Source organism: Triticum dicoccoides, chromosome 7A (genome assembly GCF_002162155.2).
Source record: "Triticum dicoccoides isolate Atlit2015 ecotype Zavitan chromosome 7A, WEW_v2.0, whole genome shotgun sequence".
In the NCBI taxonomy this organism is placed as follows: Eukaryota; Viridiplantae; Streptophyta; class Magnoliopsida; order Poales; family Poaceae; genus Triticum; species Triticum dicoccoides.
Window position 1 is genome coordinate 47,694,013 of NC_041392.1, and position 18,704 is coordinate 47,712,716.

Here is an 18,704-nt window from a genome sequence, read left to right on the forward strand (position 1 = left end):
CATGAACAATCTTTACAATGCACTTGTATATCAGAAGAAATGGGCCAAGATTGCAAATCTCAAAGCATAAAAGATAGTTAACAGAGAGATTAAGACAGAGGTATACTTACCTCGCTAGGAATGTTAGGGTCGGCTCCAGCCTCTAGGAGCAACTTGACAAAGTCGGTGGAACCGTCATCAACTGCTTGTGTTAAAGGAGTCGGTCCAGAGTTACCACGAGCATTCAGATCAGCACCCGCCTATGGATAAAAGTAAAACAGCTTTAGACGCAGAGCTTGTAGAAGTACTCATGACACGTTCAACCAGAAAAAACAAGTTACTCTACAAACTCAGGACACCAGCTAGTTACCGTAAAAGAATAAAAATCATGACATAGTCAAACATAACAAAAAGATCAAGTCAGTAAATTACTGAACCTCAATCAGTAGCTTCATGCATTTCAAGGAGTTCCTAACGACAGCCATCAGGAGTGGTGTAAGGATAAGATTGATCAATTTGTTTAGCTGAAAAGGGAAACGAATCACAATTTTGAGAAGCGTTACTTTGATCACAAATAATATAAGCCTGCAGGCGCACCTCCAAGAATAAACCATTACATCGTCAAACAGGCACAGCTTATCGCATTTGCCTTCCATTTTTGCGAGAAATTTGTAATATTCATTCAACTAGCTGAGAATGGAATAGACAGACTTACATCAGCACCATGCTCCAGCAGAACCTTCACAACCTCGACACGGTCCTTTGCAACCGCCAAGTGTAACGGCGCGCCCCGGTGATCAACAGGATCCACGGGGACTCCTTTGGACAGCAACAGCCTCACAGCCTCGCAGTGCCCTGGAGACACAACAAACATAGTGCAAACCCAAATAGACCAGAACTAGAGCCTCTATACTACAGAGTACACACAGACAGTATCTTTATTCAAGTGATGCCATTCCTTCAGTTCCAGGGAAACAGATAGGAAGAAACACGACGCACCTTCCTCTGCCGCATAGTGCAGCGGCGTCGAGCCGTTGTCGTCACGGACGGCCGGGTCGGCGCCGCGGTCGAGGAGGTACCTCATAACTTGGACTTTCCCCGCGAGCGCGGCGTAGAACATCGGTGTCTCGCCTTACAAGGGGAACAGAGCATCTCGTAGTAAAACAGACCAAACTTTTCCCTGACAAGGATGCGTGAGCGCTGAATTTCAAGCAGGTGTGTGTGCCAGGCGCACCTGTTTTCGACGCCGAATCGACATCGAGCCCGGACTCCTCCACCAGGAACTTGCAGATCTCCAGGCTGCCCTTGCACGCGGCGAAGTGGAGCACGGTGTTGTCAGGCATCGGCAAGTTCAGTTAACTGTAGAAGTTCAGAAAAACGCTTCGCAGCTACCAACGATCAGGATCGCTCCTCACCAGCGATTCGTCGCGAACCGTCGATCTCTTACTTACCATTATGAGTCCGTTACTGTTACTTTTCACAGTCTTGCCGGGTAAAAGGCTCCCTATAAATACAGCCGGGGTGTGGCTGTCATTCGCTATCTCAACTTTTCCAGAATATTGCCGCAATGGCGTATCATACATTCTTATAGCTCATACTTTTCAATACAAAAGGGGATCTGAGAGAAAAGTTCTTATACATCTAGCCATAAACTTCTGGAATATTCGCATAGATCGTAGCTAGGTCTTAACAAAGTGGTATTCAGAGCAGTCGATCCTCGGCAGAGGGGTGAATTGGGGAAAAAAATCTCCGATCGGGATTTCCCAACCCTTATTCTCCCACCCTTCTTCGCAATCGGCGGCGGTGCCTGCGGGCGCGTGGCGGCGGGGTTGTGGTGGTTGGCGGCGGTGAAATTCGAGCACAGATTTGTCGAGAAGAGTCGGTTGGTCAAGTAAATTGCTCGATTGGTAAAATTCCGAGCTCTAGCACAGATCCGTGTGCTACGGTGGCGTGGATCGTGGCGGCGGCAGGATCAGAGGTAAGGACAGGGTTGCTGGAGATCCAGTGGTAAAATTCCTCACCCCGCCCTCTGATCAAGGCGATGGGGCGAGCTAAAACGATCGATGAAGCGGATTTGCAAGAGGTGTTGGGCCTTCGGGAAGATTTCGGAGGTTTACAGCAGGAGAGCGCACAGCTGCGTTCTGAGATGACCAAGTTGCAAGAGGAAATGCAATCTATGAGCGGCAAACAAGGGGAAATTTCCAAGCATGTGGGTAAGGTAGAGCAGGTGGTGTTGGATCTTAGCAAGCAGCTGTCAGCGATGAGTTCAGTCTTACAGACATTGGTGAAGACCACAGCCCCCCAGACACAACAGGAGCGACCATCTAGCTCTAGTCAGATCCCAAAATCCCCAACATTGCAGCAGGAAGAGATGCAGAGCCAAGTGGACAGAACAGAGCAACTCAGGAAACAATTGGAACTTGAAAAAGAGAAATCAAAACAAATTGAAGAGCAATTGCAGAACTTACCTCCTATAAGGACAAACCGAGTTCAGGCACCACCAGGATATGCACACCCTATCAGAAATGACACAATACACAGTGTTGGAACTCCTATGACTGCTAGAGATCAGATGCATACACCTGTTTTCAACCAGTACTATCAGAACAACAGAGATCAGCAACTTTGGCATGGCTATTGCAGGACTTATGAGCAGGATATGCAGGCACAGTTCATGAAATCATTAACAAAAGGTCCCAAACTAGATTTTCCAAAGTTTTCAGGTGAAGACCATGTAGGTTGGCTGCGACAGTGTAACAAGTACTTTCAAATGTCAGGAGCTCCAGAGGAGTACAAGATATCCCTGGCTCAAATGTATGTAATAGGAGATGCAGATGTGTGGTTGAGAAGGTCTGGGCTACTTAAAAAGCAGTTGACATGGAAACAGTTTGGAGCTGAGGTGGTCAAATGATTTTCTGACAAGGGTTCATATGATCTAACTGAAAAATTCAATTCAGTTAAGCAGCTGCAGTGTACAGTGTCTGAGTACACTAAAATGTTTGAAGATTTAATGGCTGATGTTCAGGAGGAAAATCCGGAGCTGGGAGAACTTTGGTTTGTGAGATGCTATGTAAACGGCTTAAGAGATGGGATCAAATATCAGTTAAGGCCACTTCGTCCTCAAACTCTTACTGATGCTTACTGTTTGGCTAAGGACATAGAACCTTGTCACCCTCATGTGACCACAGCACCTAAGAAGACAGGGGCAACATTCACCAATTTCTACCAGAAGAGCAATTGGTCTGCTCCAGTGAAGCAGAGCACACCTGTTCTGGCACCTCAACTGCCAATAAGACAAGCAAAGCTACCTGTGAACAATTCCCAGAAAATAAGGAAAGTGGGAGAATGCTGGAGATGTGGGGACAAATGGATGCATGGCCACAAGTGTAAATTAATTCCTAATGTGCACTTGTTGCAACAAGAGGGTGAGGACCAACGGCAAGAAGAAATGGAAGATGCATTACAACAAGAACAAATGGAAGCAGTAGAACAAGAGGAACAGGTGATGTTTGTTTCAGCTCATGCTATGGGGCAAAGATTGGCAGTCCCTACCCCAACAATTGTGATCCATATCAATGGGAGGAGAGCAGTTGCCCTACTTGACTCTGGCAGTACAACTTCTTTCATTAATGCACAGTTTGCAGCTAAGCTCAATTGCAACCTGATTCCAGTAAAACCTAAAGCTATTGAAGTAGTTGGAGGAGGGAAATTACTATCTACTGCTGTCATACCAAATTGTGAGTTTCAGATAGCAAAAATCAGTTGTCTCACAATTTCAGGACTTTAGACCTGCCCAGCCATGATGTTATATTGGGATATGACTGGTTTACTGTGGTGAGCCCAGTTTCATTTGATATCCCCAAACAAAACTTCAGTTTTACACAACAGGGCCAGAAAACTGTGACTACTGCCATTTATACAAATCCTGAAACAACCAAGGAAGTGCCAGTGGAGAGAGTGCAGAAACAAATGGAAAAAGGAGCAGAGGTTTTCCTATTGCAAGTGCAAAATATTTTAATGGAAGCACCTGAAGGAACTAAAACACCTCCTCAAATACAGAAGTTAGTAATGGAATATGCTGACTTATTTGAGGAACCTACTACACTTCCTCCTCACAGAGCTTTAGACCACAAAATCCCATTGGTGCCTGGTGCTAACCCTCCCCATATGAGACCTTACAGAGTGCCCCAACACCAAAAGAAAGAAATGGAAGAGCAAATCAAGAAACTACTAGCAGCACACCTGATTAGACACAGTCAGAGCCCATATGCTGCTCCAGTACTGCTGGTCAAAAAGAAAGACAGCTCCATGAGGTTATGTACTGATTTCAGAAAGTTGAACTCCTTGACAATAAAAAACAAGTTTCCAATACCTGTCATTGAAGACTTGCTGGATGAGCTACATGGAGCTAAATATTTCTCTAAATTGGATCTGAGGTCTGGTTGTCATCAAATTAGGATGCATCCAGAAGACATACACAAAACAGCTTTCAGAACTTTTTTAGGCCACTTTGAATATCTGGTGATGCCTTTTGGGCTATCTAATGCACCTGGCACTTTCCAGGAACTGATGAATACTATCTTTGCACCTTATCTGAGAAAATTTGTGTTAGTTTTCTTTGATGACATTCTCATTTACAGCAGAAACCTCAAGGAACACTTAGAGCACATTAAAATGGTAATGGATGTGTTGAGAGAACACAAGCTCTTTGCAAAACTCTCCAAGTGTGTCTTTGCAGTACAACAAGTGGAATATTTAGGGCATGTCATTTCTGAAAAAGGAGTTGCAACTGACCCTCAGAAAATTGCTGCTATTGCTGAGTGGCCCACTCCTGACACAGTTACTAAAGTGAGAAGTTTCTTGGGCCTGGCTGGGTATTATAGGAGGTTTATCAAGGGATATGGTCTTATCTGCAGACCACTGCATGATTTACTGAAAAAAGGCCAATTCCAGTGGACACAAGTGCATGATCAAGCTTTTGCTCATCTGAAGCAAGCACTTACTACAGCACCAGTACTTGCACTACCAAATTTCAGTAAACCATTTGTGTTGGAAATGGATGCACCAGGAAAAGGAATTGGAGTTGTACTAATGCAAGATGGCCAACCAATCTCTTACTACAGTTCAGCCCTCTGCCCTAGGAATGCAGCACTTTCCACTTATGAAAAAGAAGCCCTGGCTATTCTTGAAGCACTAAAAAGGTGGAGGCATTATCTGCTGGGCAAGGAAGTAGTGATTAAAACTGATCAGCAGTCTTTGAAGTTCATCACAGATCAGAAAATCACTGAAGGAGTGCAACATAAACTTATGATGAAGCTGCTGGAGTTCAACTTCACAATACAATACAAGAAAGGAGTGGAAAACAGAGTGGTTGATGCACTTTCAAGGATCATTCCTAACTGTTTTGCTATTTCTGCTATCACTCCTACTTGGGCTGAGGAATTAATAACTAGTTACCAACAAGATCAACACACAAAGACCCTGTTGGAACAATTATTGGTGCAAAAACAGAGCACAATTCCTGACTATACAATCCATGCTGGGGTAATCAGGTACAAAGGGAAGTTATTAGTGGGCAAGTCAGAGGAACTCAGAAACAAACTAATAACAGCTCTACACAACTCTCCTATGGGGGGACATTCTGGAAGAAGGGCTACTTATCACAGAGTTAAAAGCATTTTTTATTGGCCTGGGTTGAAGGCTCATGTAGAAAAATTCATTGCTGCTTGTCCCATATGCCAGAGAGCAAAACATGAAACTTGCTTACAACCTGGTTTGCTTGATCCTCTGCCTGTAGCTGACATGGCCTGGCAACATATCACAATGGATTTTGTGGAAGGTTTGCCTAAGTCCAATGGCAAAGATGTGATCATGGTTGTGGTGGACAGATTTACGAAATACAGTCATTTTGTCCCTCTATCTCACCCTTATTCAGTTTTGTCTGTGGCTCAAGCTTTTGTGGACAACATTGTCAAACTGCATGGACCTCCCAAGTTAATCATCTCTGACAGGGATAGGATTTTTACCAGTAAATTGTGGAAAGATATATTTACTGCCTTAAAAGTGGAGTTGAGGTACAGTACGGCATACCACCCTCAGACTGATGGCCAAACAGAAAGGATGAATCAATGCTTAGAGACATATTTGAGATGCATGGCTACTGATCAACCTCACAAGTGGTTAGCTTGGCTTTCATTAGCTGAGTACTGATACAACTCTACCTATCACACCACTCTCAAAATGTCCCCATTTCAGGCCTTGTATGGATTTCCTCCTCCATTAATTTTAGAGCTTGCAATTCCGGGTCCTGAGGATGAGGAAGCACAAGATTTTCTCTCTTCCAAACAGCAGATGCTGGAGCAGTTGAAGAAAAATTTGTGCAAAGCTCAAAACAGAATGAAGAGATATGCAGATCTCAAGAGAGTAGAAAGAAGCTTCTCAGTGGGAGATATGGTTTACTTGAAAATGGCCCCATACAGATTGGCTGCATTTGGATTCAGAGGTGCTCTAAAACTTCAGAATAAGTATTATGGCCCTTTTCTTATCCTGCAAAAGGTGGGCAATTCAGCATATAAACTCCAATTTCCTCCAAAAGTGCAAATACATCCAGTTTTCCATGTTAGTCAGATCAAGAAACACATTGGCAGCAAGACAATCCCAAGCCCCATGCTACCCATGGTTAACACCGACGGCACAATTAAAACTGGTCCGGCAGCAGTGCTTCAAGTAAGGCAGATACCACGCAACAATTTACCTGTGGTGCAGTGGTTGATCCAGTGGCAAAACCTGTCAGAAGAAGAGGCCATGTGGGAAGATGCAGATTTTGTCAAATACTCCTTCCCATAATTCTTCCGAACAACTACTCAAGCGTGGAGGGAGACGGCAACAACGGCGTGAGGACTCGTCGTATCTCAAGAAGGGGGCAATGTCAGGCATCGGCAAGTTCAGTTAACTGTAGAAGTTCAGAAAAATGCTTCGCAGCTACCAACGATCAGGATCGCTCCTCACCAGCGATTCGTCGCGAACCGTCGATCTCTTACTTACCATTATGAGTCCGTTACTGTTACTTTTCACAGTCTTGCCGGGTAAAAGGCTCCTTATAAATACAGCCGGGGTGTGGCTGTCATTCGCTATCTCAACTTTTCCAGAATATTGCCGCAATGGCGTATCATACATTCTTATAGCTCATACTTTTCAATACAAAAGGGGATCTGAGAGAAAAGTTCTTATACATCTAGCCATAAACTTCTGGAATATTCGCATAGATCGTAGCTAGGTCTTAACAGGTGTCCCCTTTCGCGTCCTTGGCTCCCCGCAGGTCCACCTTCCTCGCCATTTCTGAGAAACGCAGGAACGGCCGATGTCAGACAGGAAAATCATTCGCGCAAGCGAAATTCAGATGGAAATTGCTCGGATGGGGCTCCAAATCGGTGTGAACTAGGGCACGCCCTGCCGAAATTGGGGTTTCTCCCTGCGAATCCTAATTCATACAAATCGAAGCTCGCTCCAATTTCGCGGAGGATCACGGATTTGCAGCCAGCCCGCCCGAAATCCGTCCGCACTGCACAACACCGAGCCGCGCGAGTGTTCGGAGAGAGAGAGAGAGAGAGAGAGAGAGAGAGAGAGAGCGGCGCTTACTCTTGAGGAGGCGGAGGTTGCCGTTGATAGCGGCCTGGAAGGCGATATCGGAGGGGGAGGAGGCCATGGCGGCGGCAACCCCAGACGGAACGGAAGGTTCTCGCCGGCGCGACTGGTATAGGGTTTTGGGAAGGGATGGCGTACAGGGACGATGATATCCCGGCGGATCCCGCGAACCGGGCCATCCCGCAAAATAACCGGCCGTTGCCGGTTTATGAGACGGAGGCGGTTTTACCGGCCAGAACAGATTCTGTATAATTGTCTGACTTTAATATTTTTCTTACGCGATCCTGCAAACCCTGATCCATTTTCGTCATATCTATGGAAGACCCTGTTTTTGCCGGATCTCCTTTTCTTTACGAGTGAACCAACTTCCGCCCGCTTTCGCTCCTGCCTCCCGCGCCGCTGCCGCCTTAGATTCCGCCTCCGACCTCGCCGTCCGGCCAAAAACCTCATTTTTCATGAGCAGTTCCTGCCAGCCATCTGAACCGGGTGAGAAACACACTTTGTTTAACCACAAACACATGGAGATTGTGCATCTTTTTGTCTCCTTGCCATCTGCTACTCCATTTAAATTAAATAAATAAATAAACTGTTGCACTCATCACAACACAAAACACCGGGTGATCGACACACAATTAACACATATCATCAGTTTCCATTCATTCTTAGACGGCCCAATTAGTGGGATGATTGGATGTCCCACCTAATGCTTAATATAATTCTGAACTAAATTAGTGCAATTTTTTTTTCGAGATTGACGGGGGGCCAAAAACCCCACCGCTTGTTATATTCCCACTCGAAAGTGACTTGGCAGTCAGTACAGATACAAGTAAGTGCACAAAGGCACAAAAGGAAATAACAGGGGAGGGCTTCAAGAGGAAGCCCAAAACTAGAAGAAAGAAAAACAAAATGGAGGGGAAGGCTGGCAGCAGAACCAAACCGAAACCCCTGGAGGCCGACATCTCAGGTAGCAAGCTCCGCTGAGCAGCTTGTTCCACCACTGACAATGAACCAGAACAAGGCCTAGGGAGAAAAAGACGGGCACCATAACAGCAACTCGCAATGGAACATCACTGGCACGAACGAAGGGCGTCGGATAGCCGAGTTCGTGCGGCGACACTGGTGTGCGCCGGCGAAGCCAAGAGACAACAAACCACCGAGACCGAAGGGCACGGCACCGGTGTACCGCCGCCGAGGTCGAAGAGCAGCGTGCCGCCGAGGCCACCCCAGGATGTCCACGCAAACGTCGTCCGGGCCACCATGAAGCACATCCCTGATAGAAAGGAGACACCGAAGTAGAAGCATATCGAGAAGCATCACTGGCGCGAACGAAGAGCGTCGAATAGCCGAGTTCGAGTGGCGGCACCGGTGTGCCGCCAGCGAAGCCGAGAAGGCAACACGCCACCGAGACCGAAGGGCGCAGTACCGGTGTACTGCCGCCGAGGTCGAAGGGCAGCGCGTCGTCGAGGCCACCCCAGGATGTCCAAGCAAGCTCCACTCGAGTCGCCAAGGACAATGGCCAGCCAGGGATCGAAGCCGAGGTGGAGAGGAAGCAGCAAGAGGCGAGTCCACCCGAAGCAGAAGAAATCCAAGAAGATGCCCCCAAGGAGGAAACGGCGTAGAGACGTCGACACCATCCGACACGGGGAACCCCGGGTCCGAGATTTCTCTCGGGATCTGAGTGCTTGGGGGGGAGGGAAACAATGCCAAACTCGACGCCTTCAAGAAGGAAAAATGGCGGCTGCAGCCGTCATCGTCGATGAAGTTTTCACCCGGCAGTGCCTCCTCCACCTCGCAACCGGAGCAAGTCGGCCAACCACCGCCGTAGCCCAACAATCTAGGCAGCCATGAGCTGCGAAGCGAGCTACGGAGGGCCAAAGAAGCAGCAACACGCCGGGGCGCCGCACCCAACAAGGAGAGGTTGAGGTGCACCGCGGCCAGCGCGAGGCCGCAACGAGAGAGCACGGGGAGCCGGCGGCGAGGTTGGATGTTGGTGCCGCAGCGGGAAGACTAGCTCAATTTGGATGTAGCCATAGGATGCCGTCTGGCTCGATTTAGGACTAGCCGCCATGCCAATTTGGAGAGGGAGGTGCAGACATGTGGTTGCGAGAGGAGAGATGGAGGGGAAAAGATGTCGCACCAATGTTTGGGGCCCATCAGGTGAGAAAAATTTGGAGGTCGAAATGTGATGAATCTGGCTTTACATGCACCCAAGTCGACCTTCATATGTTTTGACAATCGACTCCATAACAAAATATTGCGATCCAAGTTATGTAGCAGATGCTAGAGTTGCTCTAAGGATCGAATTAACGATTGTGTTGGTGCTACCGGTGCACCGTACCCTGGTTGTACATTAAAAAAATGTTCAAAAAGTTTTGGAAAGAAATTAGTTCATTGACACGACATCATTCGATGTTTTGACAAAATTTCATATCAAAATTCGAAACATTGCACGAGCGAAAATGACAAATTTGATGTCAATGTGAACCTATCAATGATATTCATTCAGTGCATCTACTTTTTTTCAAAAGATCAAAGGCAGACACTTTAAGAAACACTTTCCGGACCATGGCTTGTTCATCACCACTTGCGCATTGCCAACTCTGTCTGCAAAGTATGACACAGTCCGGTTTACAGAGAGAGTACATGTTTAGTGATCCAAACGCTCTTATATTAGTTTACAGAGAGAGTACATGTTGATGATGAGTCGCGTCGATGCTGCAATAGGTATCCACAAGACCACAAGTTTGATTTCTCGTATCTGTACCTGCATCGCTGACTCGTGAAAACTAAATAATTGCCGTCACAAACCAAAGAGACGTGCAAATTTTGCGCTGCCAGGATCGTTCTGATAAATCCAAAACCTGGGAGTTTCCAAACTAAGACATGCCCATGCCATGCTGCTCTCTGTGGTAGCATAGCCAGGCTCGCATAACCAAAATGCGACCGACAAACCAGATTGGACCATCGGCATTTCAATCATTCTGTTTGAGTCACGCTTCACATCTCAGCATTGATCGTCGACGTTGCGTCAGGTTTCACGGGTGTTTTCTTTTCCAAAAATGTCAGCAGTCGACGCGGTACTCCGAGGGAGCAGAGTTACACGGGAGGACACGGATCCATCGAACAAGGAATGTACTAGTATTAATTCGTAATAACAAGGAGGAAAATAAGCTGGTGTGGAACAATTCGGCACAATTTCTTAACAACATCCGGCTCAAATCTAGAACAAGTCATCATCAGGTACAAGTCAACATTCAGCAAACTCACTGGACCATGGCATCAGAGCTCCCGGCCGCGAGAATGTCGAGGAGCGAGTTCTGGGGCTCCATCTCCTCATGCCACAGTGGCAGCTTGTCACCAGGATGGAAGCTCCTCTTAACGCCCTCCTCATTTATCTGAGCAATCGTCTCAAATCAGTACGGCCAAGCAAAACAGACAAGATTTTTCAACAAAAAAAGACGGGACATAAGAAACATCTTCTAGGCACAGTTTTGGTGTCAGGCTATCCCAAATTGTAGTGTCAGCAGAAATTTGGTTTTAAGACTTTTACCGATCTCTTTTAAGAAACACATCACACGAGACCAAGTCAAATATTGGTGTTCCTTTTGAGTTATGATGATGACTGGTTTGGTTTCTAAAGCAATCACAGGAGACACCATGCCAGGTTGTATCATCTTTATGTTGTAGAGAATATAATAAGTCCATTCAAATCAGCAAGTTCAAGTTTCTATGATGTTGTGTATTTCTGAACCAAAAGAAACTAAGCATGGAGTTTGTACGAAAAGAACACTTACAGTAACGGTGCGAACAACCCCTCCACTAGCACCATCACGTGCAATAGCAAGGGAAACCACCTTCACCACAAACTTCTGTTAAGATGAGGATAAGAAAAACATGTTAGGAGATGCGCCAAACTGACATCAGAAAGCTTTATTCCACTTTAAGGAAATATAAGAGCACCATTTCATACCCCAACTACAATAAAAATAAGGAGTCCGAACAAGTAAACAATGATAGACGCAGAATGAGAATTGCACATAGCTTTAGAGTGGACTGTGCCTCACACATTAAACCCATTACTCCGTTTTTAGCAGAAAAGATCAGCGAATTCTCTCTAGTTCTTCTGAAGAAACTAAATGACGTACCTCAGCTTCTTCCTGGGTCATCCCCTCTTTCCATTCATGGTCCATCAATCCATACAGATAGCTGGAACCAGATCCTGAAAAAGGTCAGGGATAACATAGAAGTATAAGAACCAGCACCTGGTATAGCGTACAGCCTTACACTAAAGCTGGACTAGCACAACTGTGTGCTCAGTGTTTCTCAGTACTCAGCAGAGCCAGGTTGCAGTCAACCAGGATAAGTGTGATTAACAGAGTGCACAAGGTTTGTTGCAAACGAGTACTCTACTCAAGGATGTCAATTCAAGTATAGGCAAGGAATGATGCACTTCTACAGTTCTATTGTTCAACCTTACCTCCAATTGCGAATGGTTGCCTCAGAATCGTTCCACCAAGAGGGACTGAGTAAATTTGGCCTCCCTCATACTTATCCCATCCACCAACTATCATCCCAGCTTGTAACATGCTCTGGCAGTGATAACAAATATCAGAAAGGACGTGATGTGTATCAAGGTGAGCATTCTTGTGATGGCTACAAAAGACATACCTTGTTCTGATAGGCCAGCAACCTAACCAAGTTAGATGCAACTTTCACGGTAGCTGGTTGCCCAAGCTGAATTCTGTACAAGGAGGACAGATTTAACATCAGCTTGCAATCAAACACTCAACTGACTGCTGCAATCATATTGACAATTGAAATCTAAGTTCCATTTAATTCATTCAGTGCCATCCTGCTTTGATTTAGAAGCAAAAACTGTGTTTTGCACATAGCACTTACGTGTGTTGGTGGAGAAAATAGCGTACATAATCTGAGATAATTTGTGTATCCGCAGCCTGCAAGATATTGAGAAGCATGTTACATGTGAGACATAGAACTTATAAGCAGAAAATGGGATATCTAACTACCAAAAAGTAAAGCAACCTATGAAAACTAATGATGGTGTCATAACTCAAGAGTCCCACTCTTCCACAAGACAAGCAATGATAAGGCAACGACAAAATGGCGGCATGTAAAAGCAAAACATAGAATCTTGTCTTGCTAGATTTTTGTTTGTTTTGTTTATTATCAACAACAGCAGTTAGAAATGACCTACTCATTTTTAGAGAATCATCAAGTGAAAGCAAGATTAACTTATGAAATGGACTAACTGAATGGTGCCTACCCAAACATCTAAATGTCCCAATAACACGTGAAAACAACATGAGAGTGTGTCCAATCTTCAGCAAAAATATGAACACTTACAGATCCAGAGCGGCAGACATAAACATTATCAGTGAGCTGACTAATCTTGTCCGAAGCACGGTTTGCCACATACATTCCTGCGAATTAAGACCAGGCAACAACACATATTACGTTAAGGTAATAATCCAGCGCGCAAAACAAATCAATGCTTGCTTCATTCAATTCAAGCATAAGCATTAAGACTTTGCAGCACTTAGGGAGGCATGGCGTCCAGTAACTCAGTAAGAAGGTACTAACAATTGAAAATGATACAAGGCATGGCTGGAGGCATGGTGTCCCTTTGCACATGTGCAGGTACAAACCATCCTCATCCAAAATCGTGTTTTCTGTTCTGATTTGCTATGCTAATGTGGTTTCAGGCTTGCCCAATATGTGATACTGTGTTTTGCAGCTCACCAATGAACCAATGCCTAATCTCCCCGAGGTACTAAATACTAATTTCTTCCACCCTCTCGATTCTACCTATGTGCTCTGTCAGACTGTTAAAACCCTTGGCCTTCGGTACAACTCAAACATGAGATGTAGTCTTAACCCTCCACCTAACACAGATCTTTCATGTGTTTTCTGAATAATAGAAGTATCAAGCATTTGGTTTACTGGTTGTAATTGCTGTTTTAGGTTGATGTTTCACTGGACTCGGTGAAGGAGTTGAGCAGAGTAACATCTGAGTGAAAATTTTGACGGGGCGCGTTTTGGTTGTGCTCTCAGGTATTTTCCACACATAAAACTTGAAGTGTAGTTGTTCGCGTATTCCCCCATTTTCTTCTTGCCGCTTGAGAAAACCAAACGATGCCTACAAATACACAGAGTTTTGCATCTCATAGTAAGTCCATCTCATGCACCCATGCTTCTGTTACACGGAAAAACACTTTTATCAGGTTGTCCAGCGTTTTAATTAGCATGTGTGTAACTGTGGATACCTGATACTCTAATATCCTTTCGACCAGGTTATTTTGCGAGGGTTGTGTGCACTGAACCCCATTTCTCTGGACCAAGGTGTTCTTCTGGCCCTTTTCCAGCAACTGACATGCGACATAGCCAACTACATATCCCTGAAGCTTCAATGGATACAAAAGGTTTACAGAATCTTCGCACGTAGTATTTGGATTGTATCTCCACTGCTTAATGTTTGATTAGCTGGTACTCCTTGATTGTGCAGTTCTCTTAAATATTTTGGACCACTAAGCATTTTGGGAAACTCTAGTGGTTGTATATGCACAATATATCTGACAACATAAGTATGAAAAATTGAATAAATTGTATAATTTCAGGTAATTTGTGTGTCATACTTAACCACAGATGCTGTTCAAAAAAATTCAAACAATTTGTTGATAATTCCGACAATTGCACAAACCGGTCATTCCCAGGTTCAGTATATTTTTAGCAGAATAATGTACTTGACTAGATGCTACTAGCATAAATCATTTAATTTTATTGATCTTCTAGATGAGCTTTTGCAAAACCATGTATCTGTTTGTAGGAAAAATAAGTCCAACATGAAGATAATATTTTCAAGTATTCTGCATTTGTTTTATTTTCCTGCTAATTGATATCAAGGTGAAGGACAGATACATCACTCTGGATTATCTACATAAATCAGCAGCACTTGCTTTTCAAATTGGCGAATCATGCCTTGTCTATTTCCTTGTCCATTACTCAACATTTCAAAATGCTTGAAGGTTTTAGTATACTCAGTGCCCTTTTATAGAGTTGCAATGAAATTCCTGTTAGATGTTAATGTCCTTTAGGAATTGTACATTGAACTACTGACGCATTATCATGCAGGTCATTCATCTTGGTGCACAATTATACAAAGATCAGTGGCAAAACGCGAGCTGCAAAACTGGTAATGTAATGCTAGAATCAAGTTTCACTTATATATTTCAAAGTGATTCCATGATTTTGTTTTCTGTGTACTATGGCTGTGTTGTAACACATACCCTGAGATTTCAAGTGTGCGAGCAGTTGGTTTGAGTAACAAATTAGTATTATTTTCATGTCTATCCATTGAATTATAGTATGGTTTCCTTGATACCATTGACAGATTATCTGTCCTTGTATCACTTCTACTTGCATTTGATCTACTCGCAATGAAAAAATGGCTTCTGGTTGTACTAATTTTTGTTAGAGAAATAGCAGTTTTATTATTTTAGAGAAATAGCACTTGGAGAGCTCTCGCCTGCTGAGCTAGATGGTGGCGCCCCTACACCTAAAAGGCGCATCTGCCCTCTAACAGTGGTGTTAGATAGGTTACTCCCGTCGACTGCAAACACGGACGATTTCCCCTGATCTCGCAGCTAGATTACCAAGGGGGGGAATACTGAATCAGGAGAGGCGTCACACAAAACATTGCAACCACAGCAGCTACATCCCTCGGTTTTTTCCCCGCGATCTACTAGCCAAATCGGAGGCGCGACGCGCCGTCTCCGACACGGACCTAACCGCTACTGCATCCACGGGATAACCAAAGCGAATCAAGAGGGGGGGCGTACCGGTGCTGGTCCTGGAGTCGGCGGCGAGGACGACGCCGCCGGCGTAGCAGACCCCGACGATGGTGGTGCCCATCCGGTGCTCGCCGTCGGTGGGCGCGTCGGCGGAGGAGGGGCCGCCCATGAGCGGGGAGGCGGCGGACATCGGCGACAGCGGCTTCCGCGGCGAGCGAGATGCGGAGCGGCGGCGGTGTGTTGTGTGTCTGCTGTCTGCGGCTTTGGCCTCAAGAAAGAAAGGAAGGAAGGAAGAGGAGGCAAGACGCGTCGGGGGTTCACTTCGGGGCCGAGGTGTCTGTCTGGGTCGGAGTCGGTCCGGTCCGGGTCGGGTCGCGGTGCGGCTCAGCGGGCAGGCGTTCCCAGTCCGGCTACAACCAAACCTCTCCGCGGTGCGGCTGGACCCAATCAATCGACGGGCGCGTCTGCAATCCAACTCGATTATGTTTTCTTCCTCCTCCATTTATTAATTAAGAAAATAATGAGCTGTCCCTGCAAACAAATACTCCCCGAGCAAGCGATTTCGATTTCGCTATAAAACAACTACCGACCAAACCAACATCGCAAAAGGCCGTTAGAACTGAGAAGGCACATGAAGACCCATTCGTCACCCGTGTCGACGACAGTGCATCTCGATTCTAAAGGCAGGATACGAAGAGGAAATATGCCAGGCCGGTGCCATGGATATCACCGAATAGGCTGGTTTGTTTTAAAAAAAACATTTTTTAAAATAAATAAAAGGGACACAAAACATCATGGGTATGTTCCTGGCCTCTGCAGACACCTACTACCCCCATCATTAGTGCCATCTGGCCTCTGTCATCACAACTCCAACTTCACAACAACAAATAACCTTAGACAAACCAGTGGACACGTCAAAAAAGAGTTCACTACCTCAGCCTATGTCGTGACCCCAACATCACTTATCGTTGTTGTTGTTGTTGTTGTTGTTGTTGTTGTTGTTGCCACAAAAGTCTTACAACACCACCGACATGACAACCCCATCACCCCACACACCCACTGCTCCCTCCAACCGGTGTCCATTACAAGAACGATACCTCCAAGGAGGAGCATGACACCGGAATGCCGCCATCTTCCGATCCTGAGTGAAAAGTATTGTTCATCAAGTATTTCCTTCTCTGGTTGCAATCCAGGAGTTACCCTTCCCCTTTGCAACTGCCAATCGCCGCTTCCCTCTACATCGATGGTCTGGTGGGAGACGTACGTCCCCCTTTTCTTCCTCTCCAATGCCTGCTTCTCCAAGGCTTCCAGCAGCAAGCCGGCCGGATGGCCAGCGTTCTATTGTTGGGGAAGCAAGTGCTGACCACTTCGCCGCTGCCTGACTGTAGCTCCCATCATAGCGATTTTGAATCACGGAAAGGAATGACCAGTGTACGTAGGCTCATGTTTTAATAAGAGGGCCGTATGCATTGTTCTGATGCAGAGACCGGGGTAAACCCTCTTTTCAAAAAAAAACCGTAGGCTCATGTGTTTGGTTCACTGCAGCCAAGAAAGAATGCGACGAGGAATAAGTCAGTAAGGATATATACCACCAGGCCAAGGATTTCACAGAGACTCACGAGTGTGCACCACACAGTTCAAGAATCATTTCTGGAACTGCATGCGTCTGCCGGGCAGAACCACGTTTGCATGGCTGTGCGTAGTGGTAGAAGACTGCCTGAACCGAACACATCTTTTGCTTCAAATGAGGCTGATTTACAAAACTAAGTTTTTTTTTTGAAAAGGGGGGCTCCCCGGGCTCTGCATCAGAACGATGCATACGGCCACCTTTATAAAAATTAAATAAGTTCAACAAGGTCTTGCAGTCTTGAAAAAGTAAGTGAAAGCTCACAAAGAGTCAATAAAAACGGCCACAAAAGCCACAACCGGCTCGCACAAAAAAGATAGGAAAACTAATTGCCTATCCTATTACATGACCGTTATCCAAACCGGTTGAATATATCCCGTGCTACCATCTCCCACCGGATAGATCCAGTAACCAAACGCTCCATGGCCTCCGTTGGAGTGAGTAGCGACCACATATGGATCAAAGCAGTGGCCCGGAAGATAACCTGCAAAAAATGAATATTTGATGTTCTGTTAAAGCCGAAATCATTTCTGCAATCCCACACAGCCCATAATAAAGCACATACTCCTATGCGAATGTGGCACGCCGTTTCAAACTCTATCCCGTTAAGCCACGTTCCAAATAACGAGCTGACAGAGCTCGGAGGAGTAATATTAAAAGCTATGTGCACCGTCCGCCATAGAACCTTAGCCAACGGGCAATCCAGAAAGAGGTGTTTGATAGTTTCATCCCGATAATAGAAGCTACACCTAGTAGGTCCTGTCCAGTTACGCTTTACCAGATTGTCTTTAGTTAAGATGACTTGTTTATGTACAAACCACAAAACGCTTTGATTTTCAACGGAACCTTGACTTTCCAGACATATTTGGAACTAGGAATGGAGCTAGAATTGATAACATCAAGATACATTGATTTAACTGTGAACTATCCAGTCCTAGTAAGGTTCCAGCGCAACTGATCGGATTGTTGAGACAGCTGAATCTCCATCAGTCTACTCACTAAATGAATCCATGCTTCCCAACGATTGCCAACTAGCGTCCTTCTGAATTGAATATTAAGGGGGACGGACTGGAGTATTGTTGCAACGTAAGCCTCGCGTCGTTGAACAATACTATAAAGAGACGGGTATTGAAGCGTAATAAGGGGTGCCTCTCCTAGACAAGTATCCTCCCAGAATCGCGTGCTAGCGCCATTTCCGACAATAAACTTTGTCCTATTGAAAAATGCCGCTTTAACTCTCATGAGCCCTTTTTAAAAAGGCGAATGCAGCGGCATCGCTGTCACCTGGGACAATGTGTTGGATTGGAGATACTTACTACGGAGAATCTGCACCCATGTGGCCTCAGTCTCAACAGATAACTTATACATCCACTTATTGAGAAGACATCTGTTCTTAACTTCAAGGTTTTCAATCCCAAGACCCCCTTGGTCTTTTGGTCGACAAATGATATTCCATGTTTGGCACCAGCTCGACTAATAGTACTGTGTCTAACAGAAATAGGGAAAATAATAGCAAGAGTACTGAGAAACTAATTGCAGATCCATCACTCGTTGGGCAAGATTCGCATGTAAACAATTGTGCAGCAAGTCGGAATTTAGTGGCATCCTAATTTAGTATAGGCTCATCATAATAAAATGCACTACAT

General features: G+C 45.4%; 2 protein-coding genes across 2 annotated transcripts in view; both read right to left on the reverse strand.

Annotated features, from left to right (window-relative positions):
- LOC119333047 (putative ankyrin repeat protein RF_0381) overlaps positions 1-7,684 on the reverse strand; it is a 35,278-nt gene extending 27,594 nt beyond the window's left edge. The window contains exons 1-7 of the mRNA XM_037606081.1: positions 7,618-7,684; positions 7,272-7,317; positions 1,214-1,314; positions 979-1,110; positions 695-834; positions 417-503; positions 111-239 (exon numbers count right to left, since the gene is read on the reverse strand). Coding sequence (XP_037461978.1) covers positions 111-239; positions 417-503; positions 695-834; positions 979-1,110; positions 1,214-1,314; positions 7,272-7,317; positions 7,618-7,684 — 702 coding nt within the window. The remainder of the gene's footprint in view (positions 1-110; positions 240-416; positions 504-694; positions 835-978; positions 1,111-1,213; positions 1,315-7,271; positions 7,318-7,617) is intronic.
- A 3,058-nt stretch (positions 7,685-10,742) lies between these two features.
- Positions 10,743-15,712, reverse strand: LOC119329844 (proteasome subunit beta type-6-like). Its single transcript, XM_037602944.1, has 8 exons — positions 15,480-15,712; positions 12,988-13,064; positions 12,523-12,578; positions 12,292-12,364; positions 12,101-12,212; positions 11,769-11,842; positions 11,418-11,492; positions 10,743-11,018 (listed from the first exon to the last, which is right to left on the reverse strand). The coding sequence occupies exons 1-8, from the start codon at positions 15,619-15,621 to the stop codon at positions 10,887-10,889; spliced, it is 741 nt and encodes a 246-aa protein (XP_037458841.1). The 5' UTR covers positions 15,622-15,712; the 3' UTR covers positions 10,743-10,886.
- Between the last annotated feature and the right edge of the window lie 2,992 nt (positions 15,713-18,704).

Coding starts and splice junctions, on each gene's coding strand:
- LOC119329844 (XM_037602944.1), bottom strand. CDS start 15,621: ATGTCCGCCGCCTCCCCGCTCATGGGCGGCCCCTCCTCCGCCGACGCG. Junction 11,843..12,100: donor GCAACCATTCGCAATTGGAG/GTAAGGTTGAAC, acceptor GACCTTTTTCAG/GATCTGGTTCCAGCTATCTG. Junction 11,019..11,417: donor GGGTTGTTCGCACCGTTACT/GTAAGTGTTCTT, acceptor ACGATTGCTCAG/ATAAATGAGGAGGGCGTTAA.